Source organism: Natator depressus, chromosome 2 (genome assembly GCF_965152275.1).
Source record: "Natator depressus isolate rNatDep1 chromosome 2, rNatDep2.hap1, whole genome shotgun sequence".
Classification (NCBI taxonomy): domain Eukaryota; kingdom Metazoa; phylum Chordata; order Testudines; family Cheloniidae; genus Natator; species Natator depressus.
Window position 1 is genome coordinate 199277115 of NC_134235.1, and position 27003 is coordinate 199304117.

At 43.2% G+C, this 27003-nt stretch overlaps 1 protein-coding gene across 1 annotated transcript; it reads left to right on the top strand.

Moving 5' to 3' along the window:
• The first annotated feature begins 240 nt into the window (after positions 1 to 240).
• Positions 241 to 24872, top strand: DAZL (deleted in azoospermia like). Its single transcript, XM_074943308.1, has 10 exons — positions 241 to 357; positions 709 to 800; positions 1754 to 1805; positions 2534 to 2600; positions 3012 to 3148; positions 6005 to 6082; positions 13738 to 13788; positions 22574 to 22681; positions 23650 to 23748; positions 24725 to 24872. The coding sequence occupies exons 1-10, from the start codon at positions 319 to 321 to the stop codon at positions 24776 to 24778; spliced, it is 777 nt and encodes a 258-aa protein (XP_074799409.1). The 5' UTR covers positions 241 to 318; the 3' UTR covers positions 24779 to 24872.
• Positions 24873 to 27003: the final 2131 nt, after the last annotated feature.

A 27003-nucleotide genomic window follows, 5' to 3' on the forward strand; every position in this document is an offset into this window, starting at 1 on the left:
TTCTAAATGCAGCTTAGTGCTAGGTAAAAAGAATAAATACTGAAAAACCAGTCCATGAAGTGGAATTAATTCAGAACATATGTTTTTGGAAAATTATTTGAGGTATTTCTGTTCCAAATAGAGTAAACTGGAAATGGAAAGTATTTTATCCATGGGAACATTTTGAAGTTTTAGTATCCTAAAATGTAGTATATAAATTTATCAAATTTGCAGTCTGCAGCAAATCCAGAGTCCCAATGTGCAAGTATCTCCAGGGAGGAGAACACCCAGTTGTCGTCAACAACCAGTCAAGGATATGTTTTACCAGAAGGAAAAATCATGCCAAACACAGTCTTCGTTGGTGGAATTGATATAAGGGTATTTAAATGTCTTGTCTTTCACATATATTCTGTAGTGATTGAACTGTTCTTTTTGGGAGTGCAGAGCAGAAAACACTTTTACTTTTTGCAGGAATTACCTGATCCCATGGCATCTACCAGTTTTATGGTATTGCACTGCTATGTGAGATCTGAGTTCAGTTCCAGTTTTATCCCTTAACTAGGTGAGCAGCACTGAATTGTGCAATAACGGTGGGTGGGTTTGAAAGTGGCTCCTGCTTCTGTAAATCCACTTCAAACAGTCAACTCCTTTTTGCAAACTTGTGCTCAAGGCTTTCTTGTGGTGGCCAGTGATTAATTTTTTTTAAGCTAAACAAATTCTGTTCCTTAGATGGATGAAACAGAAATTAGAAGCTTCTTTGCACGATATGGTACAGTGAAAGAAGTGAAGATAATCACTGATAGAACTGGTGTTTCCAAAGGGTAAGTAGAACATGAATGATTTGTCTTGGATCATTAAAGCCTTTTCTAACCTAGTGAAGTTGGTAACTATAAATCACCAGAGGAAGCAGCAACACATGGAGAGTTGGACTAACCCAACCCTACAACACGCTATTAAAATGCTTGAGCCCTGTATGCATCACTACTTCCAGAAGTGGTGAATTACAACTAACCAGTTGGCTCATATAGACTCAGTTTAAGTATAGCTGATTTTGTAAAGAATAATATGGTATGCTTTAGCTGACTTAATAAATCTTGCTTTTCAGGGGGCATATAATTGGTGGAAGCAAAACTTAAAACTTGCCTTGTCTGCCAAATGCAGCCAGCTTTGGATGGGATGGGATGGGATGAAATTCTTATCTTTTTAGCCCAGCTGCTTACATTACTGTTCACCCAAAAGAATCATGGATCCACTTTCTAGGCGTGAGCTTTTGGAGCTGGAAAGAACTCTCCTGTCACTCCTCTATAGCTGGTGCCCCAGCCTTCCCCCTGCAAGTTGTGATCCACCCTGGATAGCTGGAAGTCTTGGTTATTGGTAATGTGCTAGACAGAAGACTAATTTTGATTTTAAAATTACTGTTTTGTCCATGCTTAATGTAATAAAATCTTGTTGCTCTAAGTTTCGCATCAACTCTGTGATGGGACCAAATACTATCCCAGTTTCCCAAATTGTGGAAACCAAGACAGAGGTGAAGTGAATTGCACCAGTCGCACCCAGTCTGAAATGAGAATCAAATCCCTACCTGGATGCTAGTTGGCACCTTGTAATATATACACCTTTGCATCAGTTTTTGGTTCACAGAATCCAGTGGAATGATACTGACTTGGACTTGACTATCTTTTGGCATACAGTAACCCAATTTATGCTATTGAGTCTTGTTCAAAACAGGCTTGTAGCTTGTGCAGTAGTCACACTGAACTTTTTTCCTTTGCAGATATGGATTTGTATCCTTTTTGGACAATGTGGATGTTCAGAAAATAGTGGAAGTAAGTTACTTGGCTATTTGAGGATGCTCATATTCATATCTGCATTCTGTAACGAAGAATGTAGTGTGGTGGTTGGTTTATGGGGGTAATAACAAGGAAATTGAGTTGTCTAAAGGTTATATGAGTATCTGGAATAGATTAAGGGATTAGGAAGAGGCAAAGATTAAGACTGTTCAAAACAATCTTTCTAAAATGCCCCATGCTGTTGAAATAGGCTTTTTTTTTATGCAACGTATTTAGCCAAAAATAAGACTAAAACATTTTAGTTTTATTGCTTGGAGGTGTCCATTCAAAGTCCATTCCTCCCACTCCTAGCTGCGATTCAAAGCACACTTGGGTAGTTAAGGGCAAGATACACTGACCAAGTTGTGTAAAAATTGCACTATTAACTGATAGAAATGACCAAGAGTACAACAGAATTGTAGTATGACAGCTGTGAAAAAAGGCTCTAGCAGTATGCTTGAGCATGTAGAGAGCAAAGTAGGTTAAACACCCTGGGCTTTCGAGTGTGTAGGGCACTCTACTCGTCTAGGTGGTGCCTCGCTATCCACACTGCCATTTATATCCCATGCTAGCTGTGCATGCAGTCTCTGTACTCTACGTGCTGCTGTAAATGTAGATGTACCTTTAGATTGACTTATTGACGTGTTGTTGAATCTGAAAGTATAGTAAGTGGTGAGTGATTTTTGTTGGTTTTTTTTTTTTTTTTTCCCCTTTTCCTCCCCCAGTCACAAATAAACTTCCATGGTAAAAAACTGAAACTGGGCCCAGCAATCAGAAAACAACAGAATTTATGTAAGTAGATCTAGACTGGAACTTTAACTTATAAAGCAGCATCCTTTCATAAGGAGAAACATGTAAGATATTAAAGTCATTTGTTTATCTGTGATATTTACAATCTTGTATTATTAGTATGAAAAGTGTTACAACTAAAGTCAAATCTAAGTAATTTTTTTTTACTTGGTTTTGACAAAGAAAGCAAACTATGATAAATTTTGTACTATCATAATGCCCCAGCATGTAAACTGCAAACACTGCTGAACTGATCTATTATCCTGCACTACTTTTTAATTTAAAATAATAATAATAATTAATGGAAACATACGTATCTGAACTCCTACAAACCTTGATATTTTTTTTTAGGCCTAAACTACTGATAAAATTACAAAAATGTTTTGGATCATCTTTCCTTTCTCTCTAAACTAGGTGCTTACCATGTGCAACCCAGACATCTGGGTTTTAATCCTCCTGTGCCACAGTTTCATAGTGTGTGGAGTAATCAAAACGCAGAAACATACATGCCTCCTCCAGCTATGATGAGTCCAGTAACTCAGTATGTTCAGGTAAGATTATTTCTTTATGGTCTGATCTTGGATCATAACTGCTTTCTTCAAAGCACTAGAATGTAACACTTCTGAGAGCCACACTTGCATGGCCTCTGAAATATGTACTAGAGGAACTTTAATTTTTGACATTCATACCCCTAAAAATGAAAATCTAGTTGTAACAATAGCAAATAAACCAAGTGTGGACAGAATTGTCTTCTAAAGCAGGCAGAACTGTCAATTTAGAAGTACCACCTCAATATGTCTTTCAAATTAGTCTTCTACTTTATAGAATCTTGATACGTGCAGCCAGTTACTAACCCACTATACCACAAAGTACCTCTGCACTGTGTAAGCTCACTTTGTATTTAGGGAGATTGTTGATTTCAAATGAAGCTAAACGATAAGAATGGTCATACTGGGTCAGACGAAAGGTCCATCTAGCCCAGTATCCTGTCTTCTGACTGCCCAATGCCAGGTGCTTCAGAGGAAATGAACAGAACAGGTAATCATGAAGTGGTCCATCCCCAGTTACCCATTTCCCATCTTCTGGCAAAGCAGAAATCTTCAGCCTGGTAGTGCCACAGAATGGAGCAAGAAAAGGGAATGGGGAAATAACCTAGCTTATAAGAGATCTTGAGTAGTCTGGAGGTTGCTCCCAAAGCACACAATTCTTTACATAACACTTGAGCAGAGAAACTTATTTGAAAGATCTTTTTGATTTTGCTTGAGAGTAAGTTAAAGGACTAGTGTACAGCGTCCCTTTTTATTAACGGGGTATGGAACAGCAAAGCTGGCTCTGTCAACGCTTTCTCCAGGGAAAACCGTTTGCTTGCTTCTGGATTGGTACAGTACCTTTTGTATAAAACGCAAATATTGCACTCACTTCTGTAAGACATACCATTATTGTGGGTATGACCAATATCCCCATTTAAGTGATATCTTTATACATCTAATGAGGGGAAATGGAATACATGCTCATACATATCTATGCAGTAGTCTCCTAAGCTGTCGTCATGCTTTGTTCCCTCCCAGCACCACATTGGGAGGATCCCCTAATAGCTCTTCTGAACTCCCCCAAACCCCATTGCCTACTAAATATGACCAAATCTGATATTTATTGTAAACTTGCTTGGATTTGGCTACTTTTTTTTTTTTCTTAAGAAGGCATGCATCCCATGGTGAGTTAAGAAAATAACTTACTAAAAGTAAAATACTTGGTAAATGTGCTCTGGCCCTAAAATTTGAAGGAAGAAAAATTTGGGGAATGGGAATGATTCTAATTCCTCATGTGCTGAAATAGTTTAAGTAGACACTGGAAGGGCTTTACCATTTAGCATCAAACGAGCTGTAACAAACCAAAAATAAACTGTCTGTAAAATCTTACCTCAATTTTCCAGTTGCAAGTCCTCTTTAAACAACTCCAGACCAGGGGTTCTCAAACTTCATTGCACCGTGACCCCCTTCTGACAACAAAAATTACTTCATGATCCCAGGAGTGGGGACCGAAGCCTGAGCCCCAGGTGGGGGGGGGGGGAGGTCAAAGATGAAGACCAAGCCCCACTGCCTTGGGCAGTGGGCCTGTAATCTGAGCTCTGCCACCCAGGGCTGAAGCCCTTGGGCTTTGGTCCCAGAAAGCGGGGCTCGGGCTCTGGCTTTGGCTTCAGCCCCAGCAAGTCTAACACCAGCCCTGGTGACCGCATTAAAACAGGGTTGCGATCCACTTTGGGCTCCTGACTCACAGTATGAGAACTGCTGTTCGAGATGAACCTTTAGTTTAAGGAAAGTAGGGGGAGGATTTTAAGAAATCAAATAGTGTAACACTTTTTGGGGACAGTAGATATTTGATTCTAACTCAACTGCTTGAAACCTTGCATGTCCTGAGAGAACAATCTACTTCAGACTTCTGTTGATGTTAAACTATTGGAAGTGAATTGTTTACTTTGCCTAAACTCAGAATCTGGTTAAAATAAAAAAATCATTGTTAGAAGCAACTACTTCCATTCCTATACAAATGTTTAGTGTACAGAAGGCTAAAGTGAGCTAGATTTATATGCCAGCTTGCTGCAAATTCAGTATTTTATAGATAAGCCCTAAAGAAAGTTCTGTTAGTCAGTGTATGTTAAAAGTCCCATTTGAGGCTCAGTGAGACTGACTGACTTACTCTGTGGCAAGCCAAGGTGTGGATCTACAGTGGGGAAGTCCTGAAGGAAACTACTCCAATGCAGTGAAAGCCGCAGAGTGCAGCTTGGTGGGATATGATAAAACAGTGGCTACACAGGATATTACTGTACAGCAGATTGGTGTGCTGTAAATTCACACCATGGCTTGCCACTCTGTAAGTAGCTGTGTGGACAAGTCCTTAAGCTCCCTTTTGAAAATAGGTCTTAGACACTTAGGGTGTGTCCACACTGCGATCAGAGGTATAACTGCTGGCTTTCATACACATCCCCATGTTAGCTGTCGTCAAGCTTCTGTGCTAAAAAAGCATGTAGCTATGACTACGTGGGCTAGCCACCCCTGAGCATACCTGACTCCCTGCAATTGTAGTTGGGCAGCTAGTCTATGCCACTGCCCATGTAGCTGTGGCTACATTGCTGTTTTTAAAAAGAACAGGAGTACTTGTGGCACCTTAGACTAACAAATTTGTTAGTCTCTAAGGTGCCACAAGTACTCCTTTTCTTTTTGCAAATACAGACTAACACAGCTGCTACTCTGCTATTTTTAGTGTAACTATCTCAATCAGCTGGTGCTGGTAGGTTTACCAGAGCTGGAAATTACACACTGGCTGCAGTGTAGATGTACTTTACCTAATCGCTTTAACCTATGAAATGCAAAACTTTTTTTTTTTCTCCTCCTCCTCCCCCCCGGCAGGCATACCCTTATGGGTCGCAAGCTGTACTGATACAACAGCAAGTTCCTGTAGGCTACCAGCCTGCCTACAACTATCAGGTACATATTTTTTAAAATGGCTTAATTGATTAAAAAAAAATCGTGAATCAGAATATCTAAACATTCTGACGTCTAAATGTTGGACCTCAATTTGTTGGTCCCACCCCCCACCAAAAAAAACTTTCTCCAGTTGACTTGATAAATTCTTTGTTTTAGGGTTGTTGAATAATCACAGTTAACTCACATGATTAACTAAAAATCACAATTAACTTTTTAAAAACCTGATTAATTGCCGTTATAATAGCACTGTTAATAGACTACCAATTGAATGTATTTTTGTATGGTTTTCCTACATTTTTCAAATATATTGATTTCAGTTACAACGCAGAATACAAAGTGTACAATGCTCACTCTATATTTTTCATTACAAACATTTGCACCTTAAAGAATTTAAAAATACTTTCTTTTGCTTATCACCTCATACAAGTACTGCAGTGTAATCTGTCGTGAAAGTGCAATTTACAAATGTAGATTGATTTTATTTGTTTTATTTGTTACATAACTGCACTCAAATAAAACAATCTAAAACTGTAGAGCCTACAAGTCCACTCATTCCTTATCTTGTGTGTCTTTGGAATTGGCTGAACAAGTTTGTTTACATGTACAGGAGATAATGCTGCCCGCTTCTTGTTTACAATGTCACCTGAAAGTGAGAGCAGGTGTTTGCAAGGCACTTTTGCAGCTGGTGTTGCAATTATTTACGTGCCAGATATGCTAAACATTCATATGCCCCTTCATGCTTTGGAAACCATTCCAGAGGACGTGCTTCCGTGCTTCTGATGCTCATTTAAAAAATAATGCATTAATTACATTTGTGACTGAACTCCATGGGGGAGAATTGTATGTCTCCTGCTCTGTTTTACCCACATTCTGCCATCTATTTAATGTTATAGCAGTCTCAGATGATGACCCAGCACATCTTCATTTTAAGAACACTTTCACTGCAGACTTGAAAAAACGCAAAGAAGCTACCAATTTGAGATTTCTAAAGATAGCTACAGCACACAACCCAAGGTTTAAGAATCTGAAGTGCCATCCAAAATCTGAGGGGTGAGGTGTGGAGCATGCTTTCAGAAGTCTTAACAGAGCAACACTCTGATGTGGAAACTTCAAGACCCAAACCACCACCAAAAATAAAATCCACCTTCTACTGATGGCATCTGACTCAGATGATGAAAATGAACATGTCAGTCCATACTGCTTTGGATCATTATCAAGCAGAATCCATCATCAGCATGGACGCTTGTCCTTTGGAATGGTGGTTGAAGCATGAAGGGACATACAAATCTTTAGCGCATCTGGCATGTAAATATCTTGCGATGCCAGCTGCAACATTGCCATGCAAACACCCATTCTCACTTTCAGATGTTGTAAACAAAAAGCGGGCAGCATTGTCTCCTGCAAATGTAAACAAACTTGTTTGAGCAATTGGCTCAACAAGAAGTAGGACTGACTGGACGTGTAGACTCTACGTTTTACATTGTTTTGTTTTTGAGTGCAGTTGTTTTTTTAACGTAATTCTACATTTGTAAGTTCAACTTCCATGATGAGGAGATTGCACTACAGTACTTGAAATTGAAATGAATTGAAAAATACTATTTTTTACAGTGCAAATATTTGTAATATAAAGTGAGCACTGTACACTTTGTATTCTGTTGTAATTGAAATCAATAGATTTGAAAATGTAGAATACATCCAAAAATATTTAAATGGTATTCTGTTAACAGCACGATTAATCATGATTTTTGTAAATGCTTGACAGCCCTATTTTTTGTTTAAAAATAGATGAATACTGGCAACAATTTAGACATTCTGGACATTTTCTCCTGGGTTGCATGGCTGTTTAGAAATTGTTTGCCAGCAAACAATAGACAACTGATCATGTTGCTAAATGTTCTGATGGGAGAGGGCAGGAGTTCTCCAAACCATTATCTGGCTTAACCAGGAGCTCTTCAGTGATCTGAAACTCAGGAGTCCTACAAAAAGTGGAAACTAGGTCAAATATCAAAGGATGAACATAAACAACACAAATATGTAGAGACAAAAAAGAAGATGGAAGATGGTGGAGCTGGAGGTAGGAGCCGCTGAAGTGAACGCTCGTTCCCCGGGTCCCCGCCCGGCTCCCTGGGCTCCGCTGCACCGCGCTGCCCGCTGAAGGGGCCTGCGCAGACTCCAGCCAAGGTCTGCTGTTTCAGTTGTAAGGTTGTTGGGGGCAGGTACTCTTTCATACTCTGGTCACTCAATCTGACCTAAGTTGTAATATTACAACAAAAAGACTTCAAAAACAGACCCCAACAAGAGACTGCTGAAGTGGAAGTAATTTGCAAACTGGATACAATTAACATAGGCTTGAATAGAGACTGGGAGTGGATGAGTCATTACACAAAGTAAAACTATTTCTCCATGTTTATCTCCCCCACTGTTCCTCAGATGTTCTGCTGGAAATGGCCCACCTTGATTATCACTACAAAAGGTCGTCCCCCCCCCCCCCCGCTCTCCTGCTGGTAATAGCTCATCTTTAAGTGATCACTTTCCTTAAAGTGTGTATGATAACACCCATTTTTTCATGTTCTGTGTGTGTATAAATCTCCTCACTGTACTTTCCACTGAACGCATCCAGTGAAGTGAGCTGTAGCTCACAAAAGCTTATGCTCAAATAAATTGGTTAGTCTCTAAGGTGCCACAAGTACTCCTGTTCCCAGAAAGAAAAGTCAGTGGTTCACGATCAAGCTGGGCATATCGAGTGGGGTCCTGTAGGCATCAGTTCTGGGTCCAGTTCTGTTCAATATCTTAATGATTTAGATAATTACAGAGAGTACAGTTAAAGTTTGTGGATAATACCAAGCTTGGAGGGGTTGCAAGTGCTCTGAAGCATAGGATTAAATTCACAATCATTTGCATACTTACAAAAGGGGAAATGACTGCCTAGGAAGAAGTACTGGAGATCATAGTGGATCACAACCTAAATGAGTCAACAGTTCAAAAAAAAAACAAAAAAATTATTTTGGGATATATTAGCAGGAGTGTTGTAAGATGTGAAGTAATTCTTCTGCTCTATTCTGCGCAGATTAGATCTCAGCTGGACTACTGTGTCCAGTTCTGAGTAGTACATTTCAGGAAAGAGGTGGACAAATTAGAGGAAGTCCAGACAAGAGCAACAAAAATTATTTAAAAGTCTAGAAAACATGACCTATGAGGGAAGATTGGAGGCGGGGGAGTGGGTTTGTTTAGTCTAGAAAATGATTATGTCCCCCCCACCCCTCAGGCTTCTTCTCAAGTACATAAGTTTGTTATGAGAAGGTTTTTATTAAAATAAATTAAATAAATAAATTCCTTTTGGATATGACAAACAATGGGCTTAAATTGTAGCAAAGGTGATTTAGGTTGGACAGTAGGAAAAGCTTCCTAACTGTCAGGGTCCGTAAGCACTGGAATAAACTGCCTAGGGGGGCTGTAGAATATCTATCATTGAAGATTTTTAAGAGCAGATTAGATACACATACTTGTCAGGGATGGTTTAGTTAATATTTGTTCTGCCATGAGTGCAGGGGACTGGATTAGGAGATCTCTTGGTCCCTTTCCATCCTATGAGTCTATGATGCAAGCAGTTTGGTGAGGAAGCTTCAGTAACTGCTTGGGAATAAGTAAACATTCTGCACAGCAATGTGGATAAAAATGGCTTTTTTAAAAAAAAACTGATTTAAAAGCAGATTTTTTAATTTAAAAAAAGACCTAAACTTATTGTAATCCTATTTAAATAAAAATATCCAAGCATACATACATGCTGCTGAAATGTCAGACTACTGAACAGCTAAGTCACTGGCTAAACAACTGGAACTGGTTGTTTGGTTTAGCACTTAAATAATTCAGATATCTGCCGCTAATTCTTTCTTTAGTTCGTACAAGATTTGATAAGCTTTTATTATGTATCAGCACATCTAATGTAACTTTTGACAAAACAGCTATTTTTTTTATATTTATTGAACTCCAGTTGCCACACACATGCAGTTTTACACACTGCATGAGTAAAAATTAATCCTGTAGTACTTAAATGTTTTCTAACACTGAAAGTAAAAATTGAGAATAAGAATCAGCCTTTATTGAGGAAAACTTAAAGTACAAATTCAAAACCAGATTAAAACTGATTGAAATTGCTTTTATTTTAAATAAAATCATCCTGACCTACAGTAAAGAAGTAGGAAGTGTGACGTGGTGGTAAAACTGCTACATACTTAACCAAAATACTAAGGGCTGAATACCTGTTCTCCATAAATACACTGACACATGTTGTTCTTGACATGCTTGGGTAACACACTGGGCTACAGGCTTTATCTGTAGGCTTGTTTTTGCACATATAACTGACCTCAAGCACCTCATGCTTCTGCCAAACTGGGGGTGGTATTCTATCTTGCCTATTGCATTATTTTAAAAAGTTTGTAGAGTACTTCAGTTGAACCTGGTACAACTTAAACTGATAGTGACTCTCTCTTAACAACATGAAATCTTCTGCTTGGTGAAGGGATGATATTCTAGTTGTGGGCCTTGGATGCTCTATTCAAGCTAGGCTGTAAATATCTTCACCGAATGCTTTTAAAGGTGACATGCAAAGGAAAAAGAAAAATGGGTTTGAGCCCTCTTTGTATTCTTCAAATCTAAAGAATGCCCAAAAGACCATTGAGAAGCCAGGTGATCAAAGTGTGTGTGTGTATAATCTTTAAAAATATTTGGAATGTCAAGTCTGGTTTTCCCTGGGTTTGCTAAAAGATTGGAGATTTCAAATATGTATTAAGAGGTGTGAAAACTCAGAACTGAGAGTCGGGGGTATTCTCTTTTTAAGAGGTCTCTTCTAAGAATTTCTCAGCCATTTGAGTTATAGGAAAGTTTTAAAGTCTGATTTTTAAAAAACACCCTCTCTTACTTAGCTTTCAGTCTTAAAATAAATGCTTCCTGTCAAAGAATGCATCTGATATCAGGAAGTGAGCATCCCAATCCTGAGAGGTCTTGAAGTTCAGCTGTGTCTAAGCCACTAATCTGTGGGTGCAATCAAAGATATCTACAGGATGGCTAGAGTTCTGTGTAAAGGCTCTTAATAATCTTGATTAGATTAGTCAAAACGCTGAATTTAATGGTGTAGGCCACTCTAGCTCTCCTGAGCTCCACGAATTACTTCGGTCAAGTTGTCAAAACTGATCAGTGATTGGTGGGGTATCCAGTATCACTAGTCACTCAGGCAAAAATTTAAGATGTAGTCTTGTTTTGTAAAGCATCCTTGGTAATTTGGCTACCTTGCAGAGCCTTTCTACCATTTCTGAAAGAAACCACAATGCAGATTCTGATGCAAATACTTGCTTAACAATATATTATGTCAAGGTTGGCCAAACTTACTGAGCCTCTGAGCTGCATACAACAATCTTCAGAAGTTTGAGATCCAGCAGGAGGGGCTTGGGGATTCAGCCGTGCTCCTGCTGGAGCCCCGGCAGGTACGCCCTGCAGGGCTGAAGCCCCAAGACACACACACCCCTTCTGTGCAGAAGCTGCTACCTGCAAGGCAGAGGTCCCAAGCTCCCACCCAGTCTGGGAGGTGGAGAATTGGGAAGGGCGGGAAGGGGAGCACCATGACCCACACTTCAACTGTAAAAGATACACCTGGGAGTGTTCTTTGCCAAAAAAAAAAAATTCTGTGCACAATATTTTTAAATTCTGCAAATTTTATTTGTCAAAGTAACACTATGGTATCACGCCACTTTCAATTATTTTGCTAATTTGTTTAAAAATACTTGTAAGCCACATATGTCTGTAACCAGATGCACTCTCTCCCTTAGGAGTAGAGAGTTAAAGAAACCCCTCTGACACCCCAGTTCCTGTTTCTCTGCCCAGTCCCCCCCTTCCCAAGCCCAGCTGGGAGGCTAGACACCCACAATCTCTTCTCCTCCCTAGAAGGCAGCTGCTGCGTGGCCCCCCCCCTCCCCCGCCAGCTCCAATATCTGAACCCCCTCCCCTGCCAGAGGCCAGCTATGGTCCCCCTAGCCCAGACATTCCCCACCCCCAGAGCCCAGGGATCCAGAGGGAGAAACAGCTTGATGCTCTATCCCAGGCTTGCATGGAATTTCCTCTGTGCCACCCTCTCCTTCCCTCAGGGCATGCTGGGGACTGCAGCTGCCAGGAACCCTCTAACATCCTCTCCCTCTCCCCAGCAGTGTCTTCTATATGTGAGCTTGGCTCTGCTGGGCCCAGTGGCCCCTAGTGGGGGCTAGCAGCACTTCAGCCCATTTCTGTGGGGGAAAGGAAATTGTGTGCACACATTAATTTCTGCAAAATTCTGCATTGAACAGTGGCACAGAATACCCTTAGGAGTAAAAAGAGCCACAGTTTAGCCACTCCTGTAGTATGTCAACAGGCAAGGGAGTACCTACAACTCCTTTGTCAAGAAACTGTTAAGCCTAACATAGTTGTCATGGACCTTGTAGATCTCTCATTTGATTCCCTTATCCAAGGCACTCTACCACTTCACCATTAAAGCAGTCTTCCTGATCGCTATATCACCTCAGCCAGAAGCGTTGGTGAAACCCAAGCACTAATGGTATATCCTTCTTAGATGGTATTCCAAAGTGTGGTGCTGAGATCATAGCCTAAATTCCTTACAAGGTGCTGTCTAACTTTAATTTAAACCAAGCCCTCAATCTCCCAGTTTTCTTCTCCAAACCCTATTCAGACATAGAGAAGCCAAATTGCACACCCTGTGTTCAGAGCCTTTCTTTATTGCCTAGCTAGCACAAACCCCTTCAGCTTGCCTAAGGGAGACTCCTGTACAGGAAATCTGCAGAATAGGTACAAGGAGTGCCGTTTCTGTTTTTACAAAATATGCCCTACATTTGGCATCTAGGTCAGATGCCAAATTTTGGAGAACAGTTTTGCAATCTGTAGTTAGATATAAATAGAACTCCTCGAACCTTCCCTCCCCCCACTTCCTTTGGAACCTGCTAGAACTCAGATCCACATGGACAAAGACTGAGAGCACATTTTCTTATAGTTAAGGCTAAGATTTTTGTTATGCATATTTTTAGTAAAAGTCACAGACAGGTCACTGGCAATAAAGAAAAATTCACGGAAGGCAATGACTATCCTAATTTTTACTAAAAATATGTGTGACAAAATGGGGAGCTGTGGGGTCTGGCTGGGAGGTCCTGGGGGTACCCCGCAGTTTCCAGCCACCACAGGTGGTGGGAAGACCCTGCAGCTCCCAGATGCTGTGGGCTGAACTCATGCAGGTCTCTGGAAGTTAAGGACTCTGACTTCCGTGACCTTCATGACAAACTCACTACTTTACTTTATAGTTACAGTGGTTTAAGATGTCTAGTCTGTGTAGCGCCCATGACCTATCCTCTATCCTTGTGCTTTTGGAGTCCATGTCTGCTGGGATTCTGAATTAGTGAGGGAAGTGAGAAGCAGTAAGGGCTGCACTGCCGTACAGTTCTTCAGCTGGGGCATGCATGAGGAGACAATGCTGAGGGTCAAAAGGATTTAGAGTGAATGAATTAGAGTGTATGAGCACCACAGTTGTCACTCTCACACTTACCTCCAAGAACTGCAGTTATTGTAATTGTTCTTTGCACAAGACAAGATAAAGGATAATTCTTATTTATTAAATCTTTAAGGTCCCACCACAGTGGCCTCCTGGGGAGCAAAGGAATTATGTTATACCTCCGGTAAGGTGATTAAAACTTAGTGCATGAAATTTCAACCTTCTTGTTTGAGTGGTGCTCTGCTATTTTAACACTTGTAATCAAAATCAAACTTTTATTGGTGTAAAATTGCTCTGCAATGAGTAGTTTCAGAGTAGCAGCCATGTTAGTCTGTATCCACAAAAAGAAAAGGAGTACTTGTGGCACCTTAGAGACCAACAAATTTATTTGAGCATAAGCTTTCGTGAGCATCCGATGTAGTGAGCTGTAGCTCACAGAAGCTTATGCTCAAATAGATTTGTTAGTCTGTAAGGTGCCACAAGTACTCCTTTTCTTTCTGCAAAGAGTAGACATCTCTGGATTAAATGCTGACAGTGGTACTCATGACTGATATTGCTGATCGTTAAGTCTTGGTTTAGGGTTTCGTACTTGCATGGAAGCTCTCTTAAGGAAGGGTTTCTTGGGAGAACAAAAACAAGTTTCATTTCTTCTTTCTTCATATTCTCCCAATTAAGCCCCTGGGAGAGTTCTAAGGCTCTAAAATAACATAATTTGAACTACTCCTTTTTCATGGAAATTTAGAGGGGATGAAATGATAGCCTTCACTTTTTTCTCCAAGAGCTGTACAACGAGGGCTTTACTGCTGCTTATTGATTGTTTCAATTTTTTTGAAAGGATCTCTGATAGTGTATAATAAAGCAGACACTTGTAGTATTTCTGAAAGTGTCTACAAGTTGCTGAATCTGGTTCCTTCCAAACCCTACTGAACAAGATAGACTATAGTATGTCTGCCAAATTGAATGAACTGGCAACAGTGATTGGAAACCATCAGCTCCAACTCCCAAAGAAAGGTAACTTTCCGTGGCTTTGCAGAAGTGACAAAACATGTAATTCTTACTCTTATTTTCCCTTTAGAGACTTGTAAGAATTTTACTCTACTTGTATAAAACCTAAAACTCGAATCACTGTCCACATTTAATCCAGATGTACTTTTTTTTTCCATTGGAGGGTCTGACATCACTTTAGGGATAATTTATTTTAGTGCAATGAATTATTTGAAATTGTGCTGCTTGAGTATATGGATAGGATATGTGTACAATGGAATTAGACACCGGCGGCTGGCCTGTACTAGCTGACTTGAGCTTGTGAGGCTTGGGCTAAAGGGCTGTTTAATTGCAGTTGTAGGTATTGGGGCTTGGGCTGGAGCCTGGAGATCAGAGGGCTTGGGTCTGAGCTTGAACGTCTACACCACAATTAAACACATAAGCTCACTGAGCCAAAGTCAGCTGGCATGGGCTGGTTGCAGGTGTCTTAGACTAGGTCTACACTGGAATTATCTCAAAGTTGCTACACTTCCTGTGAATGGTATCTCTTAATGCCATTTCTCACAGTCCCACTATAGGATGGGTGGGGGATTGGAAGTAATGTTCATCGCTTTCCCACTCTGATGTTTTGAGTCTCAGGGATGGACTTCTCTTTCACAAACTATTGCAGGTGTCACCACCCACCCCCCATGTTGAACAATTACTCAGTTCAAGTCATAGTTAAGAAATGGACTTATATTGTCCTATTTTTTGAGTGGGTAGGGGTAGATCAGGAGTACCAAGCTTTCTTGGAAGCATACTCTCACATCTAACATAGAGGGAGAAATCCCTGTGCTCAACACATTCTTTGCAGGGAAAGTCTGTAGATCCATTCCAGTGTGTCTTCCATTTACTGGAGCTCACCAGAAACAGACTTATCACTCACCACTCACAGCAGTCTGGAAGCGGCCATATCCCTGAATCTCCAGCCAGTTTAAGCTACATAACAGTTAATGTTTAAAGGAATTCATTCTAACAGGCTGCTAAACATTCTCCTAAAAGCAACTTCTAGTTCCATTCCAATTACTAGCTGGCAGACAAATAGTGTGCATTAAAGACAGGTGCTGTAGAGTGAGCTGTCTTTCAGAATTATAGTGCTTATACTGGGTTGTATGGATCAGCAGAATTTTTTTCTCTAGAAGAAACACAGCTGCTGCTTCGAGTGATTGCTCATGTGTATTCCACAATAGATGTGTGTGCTCGCCACATGCATTGATGTTGGAAGCTTTTGCCCTAACAGTACCTGTAGGGGAGTGCCCCAACGACCCCTGGAGTGGTGCCTCCATGGCACGGTATAAGGGGCGCTGTGCACTCCCCCCACCCTCAAGTTCCTTCTTGCCACCAGTGAAGGTGCTTTGGAACTGCTCTGCTCCAGCTTTGCTTTAGCTCGTCCCCAGAACTCTTGTTCATTCAGTGTATGGTACCTGTAGTTAGTAGTTTAGTTTAGTTAGTGCGCCTGGGCCAGGGCATGCCGCGTGCCCTGGGTTTTAAGTCATGCGACACTTGTAGGCGACCAATGCCAGTGAGTGATCTGCCCACAGACTGCTTACACTGTTTGGGTGAAACCCATCTCTGTGATCACTGCAAGATTTGCAAGTCGTTTAAGCCTTGGACCGAGAGAAAGAGAGACATTAGGCTCCGGGCCATCCTGATGGAGTCGGCGTTGACCCCAACTCCGGCATGCCGCTCCGAGTCGGTATGGGGTACCACGCTGTTGGTATGCGGCGACCCACCAGCGCATCTACCAGTCGGCACTTGTCCCCATCCGCAGGGCACGCCAAGATGGCGAAGAGGCCTTCTCTGCCGCGGCACTGGAGCAAGACTGTGGGAGAAACTAGACCCATGTTGGGCAGTCCTCTGTCCCCATCGGCCTGTAGGCCTCCAGCTCAGGTCCAGCGGAGTAGCCCGGCACATTTGGAGCAGGCTTCCCCGGATGTTGGGATGCCCTCCATGCCAGAGGCCCTGCAAGCGGTTCGGGACATTATGTCCATGCCACTACCAGGAGCACTGCCGATGTTGGCCCTGTGGTCCAGAGGCAAGGTGCCACTGGGATCTCCGCAGGCGCCCCCAGCTTGGTACCGATCTTGGTTGAGGGAATGTTCCTGACACCATTCACCACTCAGCGACCGTCCGTGTGTAGTCTATGCAGGTCGTCATCGAGCCCCCCTCTCCTGCCCACCGGGTTGTCTGGCTGGGTTCCATCTGACAGAGACTCCAGGCACCGCTGCACCTTGAGGAGCGGATACCGACAGGACTGAGGCAGATAGCCCTTCTAAAACGAAGACGTTTGGTGTTATCATAGCCAGTTGCGACACAAACATTGACACCATTCTCGTTCGTCTCGCTCCAGGACCCCACCGCTCCCGTAGCCGCGGTTGTCAATTGTCATCACCTCACCATCGCGGATCAGCCCGCCGGAGCCGATTGCAGAGGAGCTGCTACCCGCGGTATCATTCCTCTACATCAGGGTCATGGTCTCATGGTCAGCACCACTCCCGGCCTGCTGCTCCTCCTGGTCCAGGGACAGCGGCAGGTTGTACGTCAGCCTGACCTCCCTTCGTAGTCGTCCATCGGTGGGTTAGGCCGAACAGCCTGCTCCGCTGGTGCCACAGCAGGTGCAATGTCAACGGACCCCGTGGCCAGCACAGTGGTACCAGTGGGCACAGTGGCCTCTGACGCAACCCCCGGTGGGGGCTTGCTCGGTGGCCCGAGCCTTGGATTGACCTCCCTCTCCCAGCGTCCAAGGAAGGAGTCAGTGGGACATGCATCTTCAGCACTGGGCCCAGAGAGCGACCAGGGGGTAGATCTTCTGTGCCAGTGGACATGCAAAGTACCGCCCCTGCCTCCTCGCCCTCCCCAGTGAGGCAATTATAGTCCTTCCTCCCTCTGTCCCTTAGGAGGACTCTAAAGCCCACCAGGAGCTATTGAAAAGGGTGGCATCAAACCTCCAGGCAGAGGAGGTGGAGGAGCCCTGAGACTCCCTTTTTAACATCCTGTCTGCCTCGGTACCAGACGGTGGCCTTGCCACTCTACGAAGGGGTGATGAAAATTTCAAATGCCTTATGGCAAACCCCTGCCTCATTGGCCCCCCTCTCTAAGAGAGCGGAACGCAAGTAATTTGTGCCCACCAAAGGACATGAATACCTTTACACCCATCCTGCTCCTAACTCCCTGGTGGTTGAGTTGGTCAACCATAGGGAACGGCAGGGCCAGCCAGTCCCTACTCAGAAAAATAAAGATTCAAGGAGGCTGGATTCATCTGGGAGAAAAATTTATTTTGTCCTCGAGCTTCCAGTTACGGGTGGCAAACCATCAGGCTCTCCTGGGTCATATGAGTTCAATCTATGGGGCTCTCTGCCCAAGTTCAAGGACTCCCTCCAGGAGCATGACAGGAAGGAGTTCAGAGCTCTAGTGTAGGAGGGTACAGCAGCTGCCAGGGTAACCCTGCAGGCAGCGTTGGATGTGGCAGACACAGCCACGCAGTCCATGGCCTCTGCGGTGTCCATGAGAAGGGCGTCGTGGCTCCTGCTGTCCAGAGAGGTGCAGAGCTCCTTGCAGGACCTCCCATTTGACAGTAAGGCTCTGTTTGCGGAACAGATGGACATAAAACTGCATGGCCTGAAGAAATCCCACACTACACTTAAGTCTCTATGTTCTGGCTCCGGCTAGACCTAAGTTTAAGCCGCAGTAGGCTCCCACCCAGGCTACCCACTCTAAATACAAGACCCCTTATAAAAAGTTGCGGGACTATAAGAAACGGCCGCAGAGACAGTCTGTCTGCCCCCCAGCCTGGGTCCTCCAAAGGCAAACAGGCAGGGAAACAGCAGTTTTGACGGGATGCCCAGGGGAGACCTACCAGTTCTCATCAGGGATCCACATTCAATAAAGCTTCCCTTCTCCAGTCGGTTGTGTGCTTTTCTCCCGGACTGGTTGCGGCTAACCTCGGACCAATGGGTCCTCAGCACCATCTCTCGGGGCTACACCCTCCAGTTTACCTTGACCCCTCTCACAAGGCTCTGCTCGAGCAGGAGGTGGGGTGAATCCTTGGCCTAGGAGCAGTGGAAGTGGTGCCAGCGGAGTTCAGATGCAAAGGGGACTACTCCCGCTATTTCCTTATCCCGAAGGCCAAAGGGGGGCTCAGGCCCATCCTGGACCTGCAAAGCCTAACCAGTACATGGTGAAGCTCAAGTTCCGCATGGTCTCCCTGGCCTCCATCATTCCCTCCCTGGATCCTGGGGACTGGTACACTGCCCTTAATCTGCAGGATGTGTACTTCCACGTCCATATATTCGAGGGGCACAGACGTTTCTTCTGTTTCACGGTGGGGCAGGAATACTACCAATTTACGGTCTTCCTGTTTTGGCCTGTCCACTGCCCCCAGGGTATTTACAAAGTGTATGTCTGTGGTGGTGGCCTACCTCAGGCACTGCGGGGTCCAGATCTTCCCCTATCTGGATGACTGGTTGGTCAAGGGCAGCTCCCGGTCTCAGGTGCAGGACCACATGGTGCTCGTTCTGTCCACGTGCACCACTCTGGGCCTGTTGGTAAACGACACCAAGTCCACATTAGTCCTGGTACAACGCATAGAGTTTATCGGGGCGGTCCTGGATGCCATGTCGTCCAGAGCCTCCCTCCCACCGGACAGGTTCAGGACCCTGAAAGGGCTCTTCGATACAGTCACAACAGTGACAACAACCAGAGTGTGTCTCCAACTCTTGGGTCTCATGTTGGCGTGCACATGTGATTCATCATGTCAGACTCAGGATGAGGCTCCTCCAGCTCTCGTTGGCCTCTGTGTTCTCCCAGGCCAGAGACAGGATTGACAAGATCCTTACTGACAACACGGCCTTGATGTTTTACATCAATAGACAGGGCCCGATCCTCTGCCTTCTGCCTGGAAGCCCTCAGGCTGTGGGATTTCTGTATAGCCCACAACATTTTCCTACAGGCCTGCCACCTACCAGGCGCCTGGAACTTGCAGGCGGATTGCTTGAGCAGGGACTTCTCTCAAAACGAGTGGTCTCTTCACCCAGAGGTGGTGCCCAGACTTTTCCAAGAGTGGGGAACTCCCCAGGTGGACCTGTTTGCAATTCGGCAGAACTGTCACTGTCCCCGGTTCTGCTCCGGGGAGGGGGCTGGGACGGTGCGCTGTCTCCGATGCCTTCCTCCCTCCTGTCCTTGTCAGGCCAGTTTCTCTATGCCTTTCCCGTTGATCGGCAAGGTCCTGGAAAAGATAAAGACAGACAGGGCCCAGGTCCTCCTGATTTCCCCGGCGTGGCCCAGGCAGCATTGGTACAGGACCCTCACGAGCCTGGCAGTCGCCCCACCATGGCCATTACCGTCCCGCCCGGATCTCCTCTCCCAGGACCAGGGCCGCCTCCTTCACCTCAACCTAGCAGCACTCCACCTCATGGTGTGGCTGCCTCAGTGGATAGGCCAGGAGGAAAGGACGTGCTTGGAAGGGGTTCAGCATGTCCTCTTGGAAAGCAGGCGACCCTCCACGCGCCGAGCCTACTTGGCAAAGTGGTCTCGGTTTTCCCAGTGGGTGACTGACTGGGGCGTTTTCCCCCATGGCTGCCCTGATCCAGCTCATCTTGGACTAACTCCTTCACCTTAGAGTCCAGGGCTTGGCACCCTCATCTGTCAAGGGGCATTTGGCAGCCATATCTGACTTCTACCTGCCAGTGCAGGGACACATGGTATTCTCCCATGCTATGACTGGCCGATTCCTTAAGAGATTGGTCGTCTCTTCTCGTACGTTAGGCCCCCAGTCCCGCAGTGGGACCTGAACTTGGTGCTGGCCCAGCTCATGGGCCCCCTCTTTGAGCCGTGCTTCTGGTCACACCTCTCATGGAAGGTGGCCTTCCTGGTGGCGATCACGGGTCTTGGAACTCAGGGCCCTGACCTCAGAGCCCCCGTACACCGTGTTCCATAAGGATAAGGTCCAGTTCTGCCCGCATCTTTCGTTCTTCCCAAAGGTGGTCTCCGCTTACCACATGAGTCAGGACATTTTCCTGCTGGTCCTCTGCCCCAGGAGTCCAGCGAGGAGCGCCATCTCCAAACACTGGATGTGAGATGGGCTCTGGCTTTTTTTTGTCTGGAGCAGACTAAGCCATTCAGGAAGTCTTCGCGGCTGTTCATTGCCTCGGCCGAACGCATGAGGGGTCCACCGATCTCCACTCAGTAGCTCTCAACTGGATCACCTTGTGCATCCATACCTGTTATGACCTGGTGGGAATCCCTCTGCTGTCAATTGAGGGCACACTACACTAGGGAGCAGGCCTTGTCGGGTGCCTTTTGAGCCCATGTCCCCTTTCAGGACATTTGCAGGGCTGCTACATGGTCTTCAGTTCACACGTTCATCTCGTATTATGCAATTGTCTCCCAGACCAGGGAAGATGCTGGGTTCGGCAGGGCTGTGCTCCGTCCCGAGAATTTGAACTCCTACCCACCTCCAACAGATATAGCTTGGAATCGCCTATTGTGGAATACACATGAGCAATCACTCAAAGAAGAAACGACAGTTACCTTTTCTGCATCTGGTGTTCTTCGAGATGTGTTGCTCATGTCTATTCCACATCCTGCCCTCCTTCCTCTCTGTTGGAGTTGTCTGGCAAGAAGGAACTGAGGGTGGGAGGGGGGCGCGTAGCGCCCCTTATACCGTGCTATGGAGGCACCACTCCAGGGGTTGCTAGGGGCGTTCCCCTATGGGTACAGCTAGGGGAAAAGCTTCCAACACCGGTGGATGTGGCAAGCACACACACCTATTGTGGAATAGACATATGAGCAACACATCTCGAAGAACACCATTTATGGAAAGGGTAAAGTGTCTTTTTTTTGAATGAGACGTTTTGCTGGTATGTATGCATGTAGTAAGCACCATACAGCTTCATGGTATAGTGCTTCATTGTGGCAATGTATTAAGCATTTTATAGTGTGGAACAAGAAGAATGAAGCCATTAATTGTAGTAGTCTGAACACAGAGTAAACAAGTAGGGAGAACAGACCTTTTTAGGAAGAAAATTTATCACAGATTTGTGTGTAGGGGGCGTTTCTCAGAAGGGCACAAGGGTGTTGTGGCCATATGAGTAGTCAGCCAAGCTCCCTTGATTACAGCAGTGTTTCTTGGCTGAAGCTTCAGATACCAGCAAGTTTCTTGTAATGCCTAATTATAACTTACTCACAGAATAGCTTTAGACTGAGTGAGTTCTTATCTCCCGTTTGGGTGGTCATATAGGGTAGAAGATACTGTCGTGTCATTTTTGCCTTGATATGCCAGTTGAACCATGAAATGGTTACTACTTTTGTGCAATACCTCTAATGGGATGGCCTTGTACTCCTAAGTCTTTCACCAGGAGACTACTGGAACCTCAGTGGTTCTCAAGGATTTTTGGGCCTCCGTTTGTTAGTGCCTTGAGCACTACCCACCTGTCAGTACCTTGGATCCCCCAGAACTTCCCGTGCCAGATTCTTTCTGGTGGCAATCAGAAAGGATTTACCTGTGCTCCCTTCCAGCTCTTGGCCCGGTCTCTGCAGTCTATTGGCTTCAGCTGTGAACACCTTTTTTTTTCCCTTCCTCTCCACCCAAATTAGATAAAATTCCCTATTTAAAATAACCCTTTTTGAGAGGGAGAGCTGGGTCTAACTTCCAGCATAACACCATGAAATGTGTCCTGTTGGACCAGTCATTCAGCTTATCTGGAAGGAGCAATAGATACTCCTGTGACATTTTTCTATTTATTTTTTTTAAAGTGTCAACACTTCTACTTTTTCTTTAATATTTTTTTTTCATTATTACTCTGCCTTAGCGGTAGTTGAGGACCAGGGACCCAGCTGCTGTTCTTCCAAACTGCTCCAACTCAAATTGTAGTAGACCTACATCTATCCACCTTGGGATGGGGAGCATCTATACTTTCATTCCTTAACTGCAACACTTAATTATACAGGCTTATACTTCAGTAAACTACCACTGCAGTGAAGTAGAGCCAGAAGTTATCCAAGCAGAATGTTCTGTTCCAGAGCCTGCACAATCATCTGGAAACAGTCCACAAAAGGCAAGTGTTCACTCTGAAGATGTATATTCTTAATGTCACCCTATAACCTATTTCTAGGAACTTGTGTAGAAGGAAGATGTAATAGATAGGGCACAGTCCTGGGATCCCGGAAAACTGGGTTCAGTTTCTGCATAGTCTTAGACTTCGAGAGACTTGTCCAAGGTCACAGTCTACCCAGTGCCTCAGTTTCCCCTCAGTAAGAGGGGGGTAAATACTTCCTCAAACAGACAGTGTGAGGTTGTTGGGTACTATGATAGACAAATGTATAAATTGGCATTAATTCAGCAAGCAACTTTGTTTAACCATTTGGCTTGACTTACAGTGGGAATCAAGGTACAGCTTGTTTTTTTTTAATTGTTAAAGTGAATTTTATTTTGCTTCTGACATTTGTAGAGACAAACATTGGGGAGTATCACACTTGTCTTTCATGTTGAAGTCTCATAGTTCAGGAAAGGGCATCATGTCCCCTTCTGGTTGTAGATTCTTAACTTTTGGGACTTAAATTTAACTTGGTATTCAGTAGACATCACTTGCTCATATTGCCAATTAATAATAAATTCTGGCTTGAGATATGGAGATGGAACACTTTTTTTTGGTCAGTGGCATTTCAGGTATGGACGAGGTTACTAGAGGAAACAAGTTAACTGAAATCTGTCCTTCAGATAATGCTGTAAAACTGCAGCCTAGTAACTTTCTTTCACAAAGAACAGAAAAGCTTCATATAACTCCGAGGGAAAGAACAAAATTGTTGTGTAATATATTGATATAGTGTGAATATAAACTAGTTTTTTAACATTCAGATACTATTAAAAAATAAGTGTTTGATAAATATTGACACTTGCCAGTAATCCTGAATGTTTACACTTCAAAGTTTTTAGCATCTGATTTATAGACATGATGGTAGCAATGAACTAGATAATAAAATCAGTATTGTTGTAGATGCATGTTACTGAAAACATGTATTTCAGAAGTCTGTGGACCGAAGCATACAGACAGTGGTATCCTGTCTGTTTAATCCCGAGAACCGTCTGAGAAACACTCTTGTATCCCAAGAGGACTATTTCAAGGTACGGAGTAAAAGCAAACTTTAAAGATCTGACATATAGTTTTTCTTCCACCACTAAATACTATGGTGACAAGTAACTCAAATGCTGATAGACTTGTTCCATTTTTGCAACTGTAGGCTGCTCTGGACGATAGCTGTGTCTGGCTCTGACACTTACTGTGATTGCTTGCTTGCTTTTCTGTAGAGATCTTTGATATAAATATTGCAGTATCATTTGGAAGGTCTTGAATCTTAATACCTTAATACTACTGCCCAAGACAACCTTTGTGGAATCACTGATGCCCTTGATTTGTGGGTTTTAGATTTAACAGTGCAGTATCACAAACCTGCACAAAAACTGCTTGCAATTCAAACTGGCAATATTGGCATTAGCCTTTTCTTCCACATTTTCCTTCAGTGAGAAATAGATGAACCTTGGTCTGTTGGTACTGAACAAGCAGCAGTTTACTCCCTCATCCAGAGGATGACTTGGGTTCTATAAAGTATGCTCTTCAGATCTGTCATAACTGTATTCTGACATGTAAAATCAGTAAGAGTTGCCACTGCAGCCCTTCCAACTGTGAAATGGAGAATGGTGGCTTGTTCTTAGACCTCTCAGGTCTAAGGCCTAAAGTTTCCAATCACTCTCAGGGTTGTTGTTTTGTTTTGCTTTGCTTTGCTTTAGGTCACAAAAATGTTTGGGCTAAATACAACTTGTGATCACACTGGTATCTTCTGATTAAACTCTCCATTAGGATTTTTTTAAGGCTCTTTCTGAATCTTTGAATAGTTTTTCAGTTTCTACTGTTTTTTGCGGAATACACTCCTACTCTATTATGTGAAGTAAAAAGCTTTACGTAGAACGTGGGATTTTGAAGGAGCAAAATTTTAAAATCTGTTTCTGCTTTATGTAACTTACTTTATTCTATTGTAATATCTAGCAATATTGTTATCTTTCTGTGAATTTAAACTATTTTTTTCTTTCCCTCCCTGCACAGGAGAAAAGGGTACATCACTTCAGAAGAAGTAGGGCAGTGCTTAAAAGTGTTTAACCAATGACACTTGAAGACTTAAAGTGCCTGTATTCCATTGATTTGGGGTGTTACTGTTCAGTATAGCAATATGTGCTGTACAATTATGTAATCTTATGGAAAAAGTTACTTCAAGTTGAAGTTGTTCATATTTGCACGTTATCTGTTCCTAGATTGTTTTGTTTCTAGTATTTTAAGGATATGATAGGCTAGAAAGTTTCAGTATTACATTACTTGGGTTTTGTGCATGTCCTTTCACTTGATGCTAGAATATGTTAGTTTTTTAAGGAATTTGTATGGAAAGATTACTCTTGGTTTAATTTGTAAATGTGTGAATTTTCTTCTGGGATTTAAGGTACAGTTTGCATGTTGCACTTGTTTTCTCTTAAAACACAGCTTAAATGTCTGACAAGTTTAGCTCATTCAAAAGTTGAACTAGAAATTTGCCCAAGAGGTAGTTTTTAAATTGCGTTCTTAATCAGTGGAACAGAAGACCTCAAGTTGTAACTCAGTTGAAGCCCTTCAAGTCTGTACCCGGTGTGTTATTGCTGGTTCTCTACAAATAATCCAATCAATGGGGATTACATTTATTAGTTACAGTTTATGCACCTGAAGTCTGAGCATCACTATCAGTTTGATTGGAAAAAGTAATTAAGCGAATTCTAAAATTCCTAGATCTAATTTAAGAAAAACCCAAGAACATAACAAGCTACATTAACTACTCAGTGGGTTACACTTTTTTACTGAGCAAATTTTAACAATGCCTGTATCTTAAAATTGTGGGAAAATATTGACATTAAAATATCCTTATGTTATGTCACACAAATTGTTAATCAAAGAATTTTGTAAGGAAATATGTTTTATAATAATTATGTAGATTTTAGAAAAACAAATTTGTTAGTCTCTAAGGTACCACAAGTACTCCTTTTCTTTTGCGAATACGGACTAACACGGCTGCTACTCTGAAACCTGTAGATTTTAGAGTTTCGTATTTGAAAACTTAAACAATAAATTTTCTTTTTTTTGAGTTGGCTTCCTACTGGAGATGCTAATTACAGTATTGCAGCTGTTGACACAGGTGTTAAATTTTGTCATTCTAGATTTCGCTGTATTCTCCCAGCAGCCATTTGTTGCAGTACTTGTGCTACATTCAACATTACACTGTTACGTAGATTTGTAGTAACTGGATAAAATGTAACTAAAACCAGCAACTAAAGATCAAGGTAAAGAGTTTGTCTAATGCATGAGTTTGAGACTGTAGTACAGTCCTTGCTTTTAGACCAAAGTTAAGCCTCTTCAAAGATGGTGCACTGATCCCTTAAAAATGGACTAACTAAGGTGACCTGGCAAATTCCAAAGTAATATTGGCTCCGAAAATAAACCAATGTTGCCCAGGGTTGTCTGAACACAAAACAATGTAACTTCTATTTTTCCCCCTCTCCAGGTGGTTTCAGGAATAAATCAATGGGGACATAACTCCTCCATTTGATGATGATTGATACAAACGTCAGTGCTTTCACACACCTTCCCCCCCCCCCCCCCCCAAATCCATTTTGAGTCTACAGCACACATCTAAAATAGCAGTAGTCTAGAGCAACCCAGATATAGTTACCCAAAGTCTGAGATAGTGTCGAGCAGTCAGCAGCAGGTTTTTGGTGGCCAGCCTTCCTCTTATCCGTTGGGGAGTGGGATGTCACCCTCTGAGCTCATAGAAAACTTCTCCAGCTTACACACTCTGACTTATGTTTTAATAAGTTGCTCAAAACAAAGCACATATCTCATAGTAACCCCTTGCAAACTAACAATTTTCCTACTATCAGCAAAACAACTCTGGTCATAACATCAGCAAAAACTCAATCGGGAACACCTAGATCCATGGTTAACTATTCACACTTCCACCTGTTCTCATGGTTCTTCCAATTCTGTTTCTGTATCAGCAAAACTGAAGCTGCAGCTATTTCATGTTTATGCAGAGCTGTTATTCACAACTATGTGGTGATCTCACTTCTAGTTAATGATGGCTGAGTACACCAAAATGGCTGTGGTTTTGTCAAGTCACTTTCTCTCATAACACCAGCTATTAGTTGCCACAGCTGAGTATGAAGTGGGGAGGGAAGTGATGTTCTGGGGCCTTAGGCGCTCCAAGATGTGACTGTACAAAAGTGTATAGGCACTGCTTTGAAGTGTGACTCAAGTATATGTTAGTAAACATCCAGAAGAAAGCATCTCTGGGTATCAAATATAGG